Source organism: Lottia gigantea (genome assembly GCF_000327385.1).
Source record: "Lottia gigantea unplaced genomic scaffold LOTGIsca_10, whole genome shotgun sequence".
In the NCBI taxonomy this organism is placed as follows: Eukaryota; Metazoa; Mollusca; class Gastropoda; family Lottiidae; genus Lottia; species Lottia gigantea.
Genome location: NW_008706747.1, coordinates 166,487 through 180,605, shown reverse-complemented (window position 1 = coordinate 180,605; position 14,119 = coordinate 166,487). Strand labels below are relative to the sequence as shown.

General features: G+C 36.6%; 2 protein-coding genes across 2 annotated transcripts; one reads left to right on the top strand and one right to left on the bottom strand.

Annotated features, from left to right (window-relative positions):
* Positions 1–643: 643 nt before the first annotated feature.
* LOTGIDRAFT_155975 (hypothetical protein) lies at positions 644–1,467 on the top strand (the record flags this gene model as incomplete). Its single annotated transcript, XM_009046014.1, has 2 exons — positions 644–805; positions 1,081–1,467. 2 exons carry the CDS (start codon positions 644–646, stop codon positions 1,465–1,467), a joined length of 549 nt encoding a protein of 182 aa, XP_009044262.1.
* A 668-nt stretch (positions 1,468–2,135) lies between these two features.
* LOTGIDRAFT_229887 (hypothetical protein) lies at positions 2,136–13,577 on the bottom strand. Its single transcript, XM_009046013.1, has 7 exons — positions 13,419–13,577; positions 12,832–12,913; positions 12,446–12,518; positions 11,765–11,931; positions 11,101–11,273; positions 10,872–10,938; positions 2,136–2,819 (listed from the first exon to the last, which is right to left on the bottom strand). Exons 1-7 carry the CDS (start codon positions 13,514–13,516, stop codon positions 2,688–2,690), a joined length of 792 nt encoding a protein of 263 aa, XP_009044261.1. The 5' UTR covers positions 13,517–13,577; the 3' UTR covers positions 2,136–2,687.
* Positions 13,578–14,119: the final 542 nt, after the last annotated feature.

Here is a 14,119-nt window from a genome sequence, read left to right as displayed (position 1 = left end):
AGGCTGACTGACTGTCCAGATGGCTATCAGAGGCTAACTTTTCAGATGGCTATCAGAGGCTGACTTACTGTCCAGATGGCTATCAGAGGCTATCTCTCCAGATGGCTATCAGAGGCCATCTCTCCAGATGGCTATCAGAGGATATCTGTCCAGATGGCTAACTTTCCAGATGGCTATCAGTAGCTGACTAACTGTCCAGATGGCTATCAGAGGCTAACTTTCCAGATGGCTATCAGAGAGGCTAACTGTCCAGATGGCTATCAGAGAGGCTAACTGTCCAGATGGCTATCAGAGGCTGACTAACTGTCCAGATGGCTATCAGAGAGGCTAACTGTCCAGATGGCTATCAGAGGCTAACTGTCCAGGTGGCTATCAGAGGCTAACTAACTGTCCAGATGGCCATCAGAGGCTGACTAACTGTTCAGATGGCTATCAGAGGCTGATTAAATGTCCAGGTGGCTATCAGAGGCTAACTGTCCAGATGGCTATCAGAGGCTGAGTAACTGTCCTGACGGCTATCAGAGGCTGAGTAACTGTCCAGATGGTTATCAGAGGCTGACTAACTGTCCAGATGGCTATCAGAGGCTAACTTTCCAGATGGCTATCAGGGGCTGACTAACTATCCAGATGGCTATCTGTCCAGATGGCTATCAGAGAGTCTTACTGTCCAGATGGCTATCAGAGGCTGAGTAACTGTCCAGATGGCTATCAGAGGCTAACTGTCCAGATGGCTATCAGAGGCCGAGTAACTGTCCAGATGGCTATCAGAGGCCGAGTAACTGTCCAGATGGCTATCAGAGGCCGAGTAACTGTCCAGATGGCTATCAGAGGCTGACTAACTGTCCAGATGGCTATCAGAGGCTGAGTAACTGTCCTGACGGCTATCAGAGGCTGAGTAACTGTCCAGATGGTTATCAGAGGCTGACTAACTGTCCAGATGGCTATCAGAGGCTAACTTTCCAGATGGCTATCAGGGGCTGACTAACTGTCCAGATGGCTATCTGTCCAGATGGCTATCAGAGAGTCTTACTGTCCAGATGGCTATCAGAGGCTGAGTAACTGTCCAGATGGCTATCAGAGGCTAACTGTCCAGATGGCTATCAGAGGCCGAGTAACTGTCCAGATGGCTATCAGAGGCCGAGTAACTGTCCAGATGGCTATCAGAGGCTGACTAACTGTCCAGATGGCTATCAGAGGCTGACCAACTGTCCAGATGGCTATCAGAGGCTGACTAACTGTCCAGATGGCTATCAGAGGCTGACTAACTGTCCAGATGGCTATCATTGGCTGACTAACTGTCCAGATGGCTATCAGAGGCTGATCAACTGTCCAGATGGCTATCAGAGGCTGACTAACTGTCCAGATGGCTATCATTGGCTGACTAACTGTCCAGATGGCTATCATTGGCTGACTAACTGTCCACATGGCTATCAGAGGCTAACTGTCCAGATGGCTATCAGAGGCTGACTAACTGTCCAGATGGCTATCAGAGGCTGCCTAACTGTCCAGATGGCTATCAGAGACTGACTAACTGTCCAGATGGCTATCAGAGGCTGACTAACTGTCCAGATGGCTATCAGAGGCTGACTAACTGTCCAGATGGCTATCAGAGGCTGAATAACTGTCAAGATGGCTCTCAGAGGCTGAATAACTGTCAAGATGGCTTTCAGAGGCTGAATAACTGTCAAGATGGCTATCAAGCGCTGAATAACTGTCAAGATAGCTATCAGAGGCTCAATAACTGTCAAGATAGCTATCAGAGGCTTAATAACTGTCAAGATAGCTATCAGAGGCTGAATAACTTTCAAGATAGCTATCAGAGGCTGAATAACTGTCAAGATAGCTATCAGAGACTGAATAAATGTCAAGATAGCTATCAGAGGCTGCATAACTGTCAAGATAGCTATCAAAGGCTGAATAATTATCAAGATATCTATCAGAGGCTAAATAACTGTCAAGATAGCTATCAGAGGCTGATTAACAGTCAAGATAGCTATCAGAGGCTGATTAACAGTCAAGGTGGCTATCAGAGGCTGATTAACTGTCAAGATGGCTATCAGAGGCTGAATAACTGTCTAGATGGCTATCATAGGCTGAATAACTGTCAAGATAGCTATCAAAGGCTGAATAACTGTCAAGATAGCTATTAAAGGCTGGATATCTATCAAGATAGCTATCAGAGGCTATATAACTGTCAAGATGGCTATCAGAGGCTGAATAACTGTCAAGATAGCTATCAGCCTCTGAATAACTGTCAAGATAGCTATCAGAGGCTGCATAACTGTCAAGATAGCTATCAAAGGCTGAATAATTATCAAGATATCTATTAGAGGCTAAATAACTGTCAAGATAGCTATCAGAGGCTGATTAACAGTCAAGATAGCTATCAGAGGCTGATTAACAGTCAAGGTGGCTATCAGAGGCTGATTAACTGTCAAGATGGCTATCAGAGGCTGAATAACTGTCTAGATGGCTATCATAGGCTGAATAACTGTCAAGATAGCTATCAAAGGCTGAATAACTGTCAAGATTGCTATTAAAGGCTGGATATCTATCAAGATAGCTATCAGAGGCTGAATAACTGTCAAGATAGCTATTAGAGGCTGGAATAGAGGCAAATGTTTCAGTCTATATCAAATTGTGATGAGTAATAATGCTGTAGAAAATTGATGGTTGAATTGGCACTCCTAAGAATCGAATACAGCAGCACCAAATCTATGATAAAACACTGTCACATGACGTTTTAGAGGATCCACAATTAAATATGAAAAGTTTTGTTCATGCTCTTCGCTTGCAGGATAAACTTGACCCTTCTCAGTCTGAAATATACAATATGAAAAATCTATTATAAATTATTCGGCATGTCCGACAAAGTTAATTTCATTCAATTGTAAATGGACCAGACATCAGATTTTCATTTTAAAAAGTGATTTGGATGGCTTAAATAAAGGTCTGACTATATTCTGAAAAAAGAGCCCATTGATTTCTTGTCAGCTTTATTCAGCACATTGTATTCAAACATTGGCCCTTATCAAGCAAATGTTGATAATTTGTATTCAATTGTAGATGGACCAAACATCAGATTTTGATTTTGAGAAGTGATATGGATGGCTTAAATACAGCTCTGACTATATCCAAATAAAGTTCCCCATTATTCTATTATTGTCAGCAAGGTTCAAGACATTGTCTTTAAACCTCACCTCATTATTAATAAATAGTTGGGAATGTGGTTCACTCTATCTAAAGAGATTTATGTGAAGTGGGGAATTTTAACCAATCAGAATGACTTATTCCATACAGTAGGCATGACCCTTATATACACTTGCATTCAAAAACTACATGCAAACATATTGATTGGCTTGTTTGAAAGATCGTATAATATGAATATTTATTACATCTGTCTCAAATATGAGGTTTATCTGCTGATAAAAATATGAAAATGTTGCAGCAATGTTGATGAATTGATGCATTCAGCAGTCAACATGTTGTTAGTACAGATTAACTTGATTTGGACTCTAGTAAATTGAAGAGAAGAATAATCAATATCTATATACAGTCATTCATAATGGTTTAAGGCTCACTCCAGATGAATCTCTTCAACATGTCTGACACTACAACCTATATATTTCTATCGAGTTTCTCTTCAGCAGGTAATCCTCGTATTTGGGACCATGATTATAAATATTCATGACCTCCCTGATTTTCAAACGGACCAATCAACAAGCTTGCACATACCCAATTCCTAGTTTTGTTATTTAAAGATGGGTTCCCTTATTTTCACTTATGAAAATGAAAATGCTAATACTTATATGAATAGAAAGTAGAAGTTTTCTAAGGACTTAGAAAAATATCAGTTTGTCTCACATGTCCATAATTAATTCATAATTAGCTAAATTAGAAGAGAATTCCAATGAGTGACCAATTGAGAAAGGTCAAAAAGTCTTATTTTGTTTATCCAGACTGTACATACATGGACATTTATGACTGGTTAAAACTCTTAATTATATGCAAGAACATAATGATATGATTAATACATGATAGTTCATTAAAAACACCAAATCAACTAGTTTGCTTAATTTGGCACTAAAAAAATAAGGGAACCCATCTTTAATGACTTATTTTTGATATCGCTCTAACAAATGACATGATTAAGAATACATGATAATTCATCAGTATAGCAATAGTAATTGTTTGCTTAATTTGACAATAAAATATAAAGGAAACCCATCATTAACAAAAATTGATAAATTGGTGTACAAAAGGAGGTATTATTTTTGTATGAACTGGCCTTTACATTGTGTTTATTTTAAGACAATAAATACAGCTTGTGTTTGCTAGTTGTTCGATAAACCGACATTATTTTAAGACCAATTCCATCTATTTTGAGGAACAATCCTGATAATTGGTCTACAGAGTTCCAGAGATTGGCTTGCGTGACAATTTACTGAAGCTACTCAAATGGAAACAAAAAGACATCAAAACAAATTGAAGGAATGATATTGAATTTCTCGATAAAATGATTGTAAGAAAACATTGCATTCTGTTATCTAAATTGTCTATTAACCTTGTACGATCCCAATATAGCTATCAATGTATTTGATATGGCTCTAACAAAGGTGGTATGAGTGTCCAAACCACTTGATAAATAAGTTGACATTCTCTGCATTTATTTAGTCTACAAATACATCCTAACGACTTGACACTTTTTCCATGTCTGCACCTCATACCTGCATCACTGACAGGGGGAAACTGGGTTGACAAATCTCGACCTATGCTGGGATTGAACCCTGCGAACAAGCGTCTTACTCATTGAGCCACTGTGGCTCCCAACAAAACCAAAAGAGAAAGAGAAACAGTTGTGGTCTGAAGCCAGAAGAGAAAAAATCAATCTCAAGGCAATAAAAAGAGAGTAGGAGACCGTGTTTGTATCAATCAATACAGAAGCTGCCATAGTGTCAAGGCTGATAAAATTCAAGTGTACAGAAGGAAGGAAGGATTAAAGATGGCACCACTTGTATGGTTATTGATGATTCACTGTTATTTCTATTACACACTTCATTAGAGATTGATTCAATGTCTACCAAGCTGGTCGCGTCAGGGAATTGGCATTACAAAATATACAAGGGTGACTAGGATTTGGAGTTTTCATTACCAAAATCATAGAAAACTAAATTGGACCTCATATGGTATCTACATGGGAGACTTCAACTTGGAATTGGTATTACAAAAGCATCGGCACAGGATTTGAATCATTGAAAACTAATAGGAAATCTCATATGGTATCTACAAGTCTGACCTTAACTTGATCTTGGTATTACATAAGCAAAAGCAGAGAACTTAAATCATTGAAAACTAATAGGAAATCTCATATGGTATCTACAAGTGAAACCTTCACTTGATCTTGGCATTACGAAAGCAAAGGCAGAGAACTTAAATCATTGAAAACTTATGGGGACCCGTATATGGTATCTACAAGGGTGAATTGGATTTGGAATTAACATTACAAAAGCAAGGGCAGAGGACTTCACAAATAAAGAGGTCTTTAATAAGGATTAAGACTCTTTTAAACCAAAACTAAGGTAGGGTTGCATATATTTTGGTTTTTGTTTCTCATGGCAAGACAGTTTTTTGGGTTTTTTTTTTTGTAATGAAGACAGGCAACGCCATGCAGGGTAAAATGAGGGAAATTTTGCCAGGACAGTGGAATTAGCCTGCTCTTTTACAATGATATCAAGGTATATGTAACGTGCACAGCCTGTAGCACACAGGGACTCGATTTATTGTCGCATCCAAACGACTAGACGCTTTTTTGTCAGCCCCTCTTACCTGCATCACTGACAGGGGGAAACCGGGTTGAAAAATGTGAATGTATTATCTCGACCTATAGAAGAAAGATCCTGGCAAGTGATGTCTGACTAAAGCATGAGGGCTGCCATGACAGCAAAATCAATATAAATATTTCAAAAAATATGACAAGACTGTTAGTCGCAGCTGATGTTCAACATGAATAATAAACAGTTACAATAAAAATCAATATTTTCAGACTGTTATTTCAATGATAAATATATTTCATTGCTGAGTCACGACCCAAAATTACAACCTAAATATGCCACTGCACTTGTAGAGAGCTATCATATTACAAATGAAATGAAATGAATGGAGTTTTACATCCTACTTTTCTGCACCATGTGGGCTAATGAAGACGGGCAACACCATGCAGAGTGCAATGAGGGGAAATTTTGCCAGAACAGCGGCATTAGCCTGCTCTTTTTCAATTTCCAACTGTATAGGGATCTTTAACTTGCACAGTCTGTAGCACAAGGGGCCTCGGTTTATTGTCCCATCCGAACGACTATATCATATTACAAAACATGTTCAACGCTTCATTACGTCTATGGTATAAATATTTCAATATAAACTCTGTAATATGGCCAACTGTAATTAAAGTATTGTATTATATTAGAATAATGAAGTAATAAATAATGCATGGTCTAACATTAATAACTTCTAGAGCATTATTACAGTAAGTATAACACAAATAGTTAATCAATAATGGATATCAATAATTCATTCCAAATTCTCCCTAGCATCGCATTAATCAACTATCATAGATGGTAACAGATAGCTAATGGTGCAGGCACACAAACAGTCTTGGTCGCTGATTTATGTCGCTTACTCAAATCTTGAGTAAAATCTCACATGTGCCTGTGTTTCTACGACAAGATTATCGCGTTGTCAACAGGATTTATAATATCGAACCAGTTTGATATTTGTCGCTGATGCTTTATGGTCCGCAAAACACATAGTCATTAAATAATCAGATTCATTTCCCTTTAATTGCATGATCAGCAAGTGATTATCGACATAGACATATGGAAACGACCTACTGTGGCCTCTTGTGACAGAGCCCTTTGATGAAACTCATGACAAGACTCTAGCTGGTGACACACACCATTCAGAAGATTGTATTTTCGGTCTCATCCATGCAATTGTTTAATGGTGTTTTGTCCTTTTTCAACCAATCCTGACTTCCCCTTTGAATGTACTACGGCATACAAGTAAGTAAATTTGCCAGGATTGAAACCTGCATCCGGAGAACCACTCACTTGGCCACTCTGATTCCTCTGTTTAAATGGAACTATGGCATACACAAGTAAGTAAAGTTGCCAGGATTGAACAGAACTAAGTATTAAGCCACTCTGATGCCCCCACCATCACCCATTAAAGTAAGTAGAGTTGCCAGAATTGAACCCTGGACTCAAGGTCGGAGAACCACTCACTTAGCCACTCTGATTAGCCTGTTTAAATGGAAATGTAGCATGTAAGTAAAGAAATAAACTGGAATAAAACTGAAGGAAAATCAATAGAGATATAAATAATATATAACTTGTTTCAGTAATTATACTTAAAACATCACGCTATAGTTAACAATCATAATATAACATTTCAGTAGTAAACATAAGGTAGGCACCCTAATGCTAGGTATAAATAACAACTACATGCTACAGTCACCAGTCATTTCAGTATTAAATATAAGGAGCCACGGTGGCTCAGTGAATGAGGCCATGCTCAACAATGTAATAAAAAAATTTCAGTAAGAACGTTGGTGCTTTACTTGGACACGTTGAGCACATGGTGGTTGTGGGTTCCGATTTCGATCGGTGAGTGATAGTCCGATGATCTTGAATCATCTTCATTCAAGTCGACCCAGCTGTAAATGGGTACGGATAATCCTGGAAAAATCAATCAATGCAAAAAAGTTTGGCCAAGGACCAGCTGGCAGGAAAGATCCTTAACTGTGAACCTAAGTTGTTATCCTTGTAAAACATAGTTCTTTCTTTCTTTCTCTCATGGTTGAATTAAATAAAAATTACTTCCAATGTTTCAATTTTTCATTTCAGATCCAGACAAGAAATAGACTCAACTTAATCAGGAGTTAATAAGCCGGTCATAATTCCATAAGAAAAGTCAATGGATTGGCGGAAAGAATTGACCAATCAGACAATAGATTACAATCAATTCTAACCAACCAAAAGATGGGAGCCAATCAATTCTGACTAAAATTCTAACCAATTACTGAACAGAAAACCTTTCAAAGATCCAGAATTATTAGTAGTAAAAATATCAAACTTCGACAAAAAGTGAAAATGATTTTGAAAACTATTGAATACCAGTGAAACCAAATCCAACTAATCAAATGTAACATTACTAACCAATCAAGTGCTATTTTGAATTCAAATCAACCAATCAAATGTCATAATGAATTTAAATCAACCAATGGAGATGGAGATTGAAAAACAAAGTGATTCAAAGATAAACTATTATCACAACCAACAACGAAAATTTGAACGAATCCCCAAAATACTAGCTGTATTAAGTCTCAGTGTCGCTTGCGTGCAAATAATAATTTCGGTGACCTTGTTGGTGAGGTGTAAAAGTTCGTTAGATTACATCAAGGACACTGTAAGGTTAACGGAGGCACCATGTTACCACATAGTTACGCCTAGTTACCTAGGCTGTTTGATCATACTTGCCACCATTTTTAGCTTGTGTTGTTTGGGAAAACGGATCATTGCAATTTTGTTCTTCCTGTTAAGTTTCCTTGGCGCCATTTGGGGAATTTACTTACTAATATGCAAAACATGTTCTACGACAAATTCTGAGATTTTTGACTATTTGAATGCAACTGTGATCGAATGCGATAAAGACGAAGAAATCAATGTAAATTGTTGGAGAGAGCTGAGCTCAAATCATGTGATCTGTGTCAAGACTGCTGATTGGATAATAAACAAGTGTGTCAATCATACAAGTGTGCTCAAATTCAAAACATCAGAAATCAAAATGGCCACCAGTATCAAAAACTGCTCAGAAGACTTATATGCAACAATTACTGATACCCAAAAATTCTATATGCAATTTATTTTTCCTCTGATTTTTCTTACCACAGTATTCAGTTTTGTTGTATCTTCGTTGTTAATTTATGCAGAAAACGCCATCGTGAATTTAAATCGCTCTATTGAAAACGACAGTGAGGTTCTGACGGAGCTACAAACCACAGAAAATATTGCCATAGAAACCAAATCAAACTCGTGTTGGAAAATTTGGACAGTCCAATTCAGAAAATGTTTTCCAAAGATTTCTAAACTGAGGCACAAAAATCATCAGCAAACTCATGTCTAAATTTTTGTTACCATGCCAACCAAGTTTCTAGGACCAAAATAATTTTGATCAAAATGTTTAGGATTTCACATGTTGGATCAAAGAGTTTTTAAGTCACAGGGCCCTGTAATTGTAAACTGATATCAAGATCACCAATTGTTAATTTTACTGTGAAAACCATCTTTCACAAGTTGACGCTACTATCATATTCAAATTTTGGCACTTGTTTCATAATGGTGGTGAATTAAAGGGACAGATGTGCCATTTTGACCGATCCTACCTTAGTCACAGAAACTGGAATTTTTCAGCTAAGCCAATCAGTAATAGTTCACCATCGAAATTTGATCCTTCTAGTCCATGTGTGTCCGGAATTATCTGCGTTTGAATGTTAAAATAACGACTCGTCAATTTAAGATACTCTGAGATATATTGAAACTATGTACATATATTCAAGACCCAAATCAAATCCTGAAGATGGCGCATCGGTCCCTTTAAGCCTGTTTCAAACTTATGTACAATTTGTAATAAATTCAACAGGATATTTTTTCTATTTTAAACACATCACAGTATTTTAAAACAATTTAAAGGTATTCCTCCAGATAGATTTTGAGGTCTTTTTTAGCTTTTGTTTTTCTAACATTTTATAGCTTTGATTACCATGTCCTTCCAGAAAAACTAGACAAGATTATGAGGTCACTATTGCAAATGCAATTATTTTTCACTTTTTAAGTGTCACAATACAAAATTTCCCTATAGAAAATCTATCTGGGTGAGCTTCCTTAAGCTTAATTGATATTCCTATTAACTAAATGGCACCATTCCTTAAAAGATTTTTTATAATATATTTCACATTTTATCATTCCATTATATTCAAGGGATACTGTGGTTTAAATAGTTTCTTTAACAGTTGACAGAGTGCATTATGGCAATAACAAACTTTAATTGTTAACAAACCATAAGTCAGATTTCAATTTTGAATGGAGATTCAGCTGCTGAGAAAGGGACTCTTTAAATGACTATATCCCTCTTACGTGAAGCATTTCAGACTGCATTTTATGAAGCAAATAAATAATTGTTTTACTCTACTCTCTGACATCTTCAAAACCACGCCATGCAGTGTGCAATGGTCAGGGATTAAAAAATCAGAAATCAAAAGGGATTTAAACCTATGTCCTGGATCAAAAGACAATACTTTGGCAAAATTTATGGTGTTTTATTGACTTCAGTATGATGTGCAATTTTTTCATATTTTTATTATCATTATTGTTACTATGTTAATCTAAATATAAAAGCTTTTTAAATTTCTCTTTCGTGATATTTCTGTTACTCTCAACCATAAAAAAATAACAAAAAATAGTTCAGATGGATGATATCGAATAGGCAGGTGTCATCCAACTTGAGTCAGAAAAAAAAAATTGGAAGATAATCTGAGGTAACACCATATTAAGATTTATTACTTTGATCCTAATTCCTGTTACAGTGAAACACGGTAGAAATATGTAAAAAAATTACTACAGTGATTCTACAGTGTCCCTATACCCCACACAGTACCAAAATACTGTCCAGAGGTAGGCTAGGCTTAACTTAACGAGTAAGGCAAGATTTGACGCTGTCCCAGTCGAATTTCACATCCGAGGAACGTGCAGGGCCAGATTTGACGCTATCGCATCATCTGTATATCATATCTGCCAAAGCTTTCAGGCTGTACTTACCCCTGCAGTTACTTTAAATACACTGGAGATGATATTCAATACTTTAGTCTCGCTGTTTTTCTGTACACTGAAAAAAAACAAAGAACCTAAGATTGCACCTTACACTGCTGGTTGATAATAATGTCTTCAGAACAGTACTGTGGTAGAAAACTTGTTAGATTTCAAAAAAGGAGAAAAAAAAAAAATAAATAAATATAATCAATTTGTAATAAATTGGCTATAAGCTTACCTGATTAAATCTTTATAGATGTCTTTTGTCATGTCCAAATAAGGCTTGATATCATCTTCGTATTGGCACACCTGTCCTCCCAGACAGACGTGTTTAAACAAACAAAATAAAAACTGTTCTCGGTCTGACTCAGAATAGGTATCATAATGATCACTGTCTTCTTGTAACAACATCTGAAAATCAAGGGCAGTAACTCATATTAAGTTATTCAGAAACAAGATATAACATCTGACAGTCAAGGGCAATAACTCATTTTAAGTCAGGTAGAAACAAGATATAACATTTTAAAGTCAAGGGCAATAACTCATAACATTTATAATTCACACTGCAACAATACATAAGCAAAATTGGGGAGATTTTTAGCCAGTTTTTGCTTCTGTCAGTTTTATAAGATTGGTCCTTTTTTCAGTTTTAGACAAACCTTAGTCATTATTTCACTTTTGGAAATCTAGTAATCAACCACTCTGCTACACAAATGGCATGAAATCATAACATGGCATTTTGAACTCATCGATGAATGAGATGATATTGGTATTTTTTTTGTCGTTTATATACAATTAGCCCTTCTTTGGGTATTAGACAAACCCTTACCATTTATTCAAATTTTCGGATTCTGCTATAACTGACTGCCATTAAAATGGATTTGAAAAAAAATAACAAATACCTTTCTCAGCTCATCAGAAATGGTAAAATCTTCATAAAATTCATCCAGACATTTACAGATAGCACCAGATTCCCTAACTATATTGTTGTCATGGAGACGATCAAATAGTGTCATGGACAGTACAGAGCATGGCACTGTTTCCACAGTAACAGCTGATAATGGAATGCCTGAAAGATAAAGAATTTGAATGTGACAAGGTGGCATTTGATTGGTTCCTTCTATTCCTTGCCTCGCCATTTTGAATTCTGTCGGCCTTCGGCATATTAAAATTAGACCTTACTTCAGTTCGTCTTTTATTACTTTCGTTTATTAGCTTTATTAGCTTTGTACGTAACCACTACAGTAAGGTCTAACACTGTCCTTATTGACTTTTCATTCTGTTAACCTTTGTTTGACCAATCACCTGGCTGCCCTTTCCAGCGACGTGAACAATAGGTGCACTCCAAGGAATATTAGACTAGCTTATCAAGTCTGCTAGTCTAATACGCCTCTGAATGCACCCATTCTGAACCTCGAAATTACCTAGTTTAATAGATAACCACATGGTTTTATGGATTTATTGGATTATAGATTCTGTCATATAGTTTTGACACAAGCTCCACTGAAGACTCATTTTGAGCAAGTTTAAAATTTTTGGTCATCCTAAGAGGTAGGTTACCTTTGAAATAAGCTTATACCTACCTACAGTTGACCATCGTCCACTATCGGTCAAAATACTAAGATTGTTGTACACATTACTGTCTGTGAAAAAATCCTAAAATGAAAGGAGAAAAAAAACTTGAAAAACTTCAACATACATTCCAACTATGAAAAAGAAAATGTTTACTTTTTGAATTCATAGATCATTTCCGAAATTGAAAGATAGAAATTTCCTGAAAAGTTAATGTTCCCAGGGGGCCATAGGCCATTCTTTCACTATGAAAAATTAAAACAAAAATTGAGAGTGTAGGGACCAATCCCGGGCTCCCCCATACACAGGCCACTGCCCTAGGTTAACCGCTGTTATCAAGAACCAGGTCCCATCTGACACTCTTTGATTGATTAGAAATAACAATATGAGAACAAACCTTGACAAACTGGTCTTTTTCATATGCCTGGAAAACCTGGTCAAAACAAAACATCTCTGCTTTAATTCGGCCTTTCATGGACCTAAAAAATAAAAAAATAATAACGTTACAATCAAATAAGAGTTCACTTTATTACATGGCATAAACCGACTGCAGAACTCGTCACCTTAAAAAAAAATTCAAATGGCTTGGTATCAAAATGTAAACGCAGACCAAGGCATCAAATTATCATACATTCATTTATCAAATTTACAGATTGCTTCAAAATACAAAAGGGCACTGTTAGTCTTAGAATAACTTTGCTTTGATAAACATGAGCACACACTATAAATTTAGTTTTACAGAGAACAGTTTTGAAATCAAATTTTGGACAACACAAGTTCTGTCTAAGACTATCAGAACTTCTTTTAACCGAATTTTTAATTTCTAAAAGTTGTCAAAACTTGATATTCCGAGGAATTTGCGAAACAAGTCCTCTAGGCTACCTATTAGCACAAATCAGAAAAAGAGAAGAAGAAGAAAATGTCGCAATTTATTGAGTAAGAATATTTACAAAGTCGTTCAAGGAGTCACGACCAAAATCTCACCATTTTAGAAGGTTGTCTTGATTGTCTTTCCCTTCGATCGAAGTGAATTTCTTATTTTTTAAAGCCATAAAAGTAAATTTGCTTGCCGAAGTCTCCATTGTTGTTTATACTGTGAGAGTAATCTTCCCTTGGATAGTTCTTAACGTTCCAGTAAAATATTTCGAAACTAGCAATTTTAAAGCAAATAGTCCAAATGGCGTCGTTAACAAGTGAAAATATGTTTGATTTGAATTTTATTTATAAATTTACAGTTTCCATGACACACAGAATTAAGACATAAATTGCCGTAACGAACAAGTTGTGACTTGACCTGTACCAAAACGTCTTCACTATTTTGTGACGAAACAACCACACTTACATCACGTGATAATATTTATAGATCATGGGAATTTCTCCTTTCTTTTACGTAAGTCCGATTATATTATTATATTAGCTGACCATAGGCTATCCCGTGTGACATTTAAACTATGACCTTAAAGTATAACTTTGGGAATACCCTTTTTGCCTAAATGGAAGGAAGCGTTGGAACTATCTAAAATTTGTAATGAATATTCAGGACACATATAAGTAGGCCTACCTCATCTGCCAAGTTTCGTTTCACAACGATTGCATAACGCCACCAACATCAAGGCAGAAAGTGGAAACAGCAACGCCAACAGTGCCCAGCTAGGCCCGGATTTCTACCCCCCCCCCCCCCCCCA

Bases quoted from the DNA above. Each gene is read 5' to 3' on its own strand.
- LOTGIDRAFT_229887 (XM_009046013.1), bottom strand. From the start codon at position 13,516: ATGGAGACTTCGGCAAGCAAATTTACTTTTATGGCTTTAAAAAATAAG. The intron at 12,914-13,418 runs GTGAGATTTTGG...TTTATTTTTTAG, and splicing joins CAAGACAACCTTCTAAAATG to GTCCATGAAAGGCCGAATTA. The intron at 2,820-10,871 runs GTAAGTACAGCC...TGTATATTTCAG, and splicing joins TATTTAAAGTAACTGCAGGG to ACTGAGAAGGGTCAAGTTTA.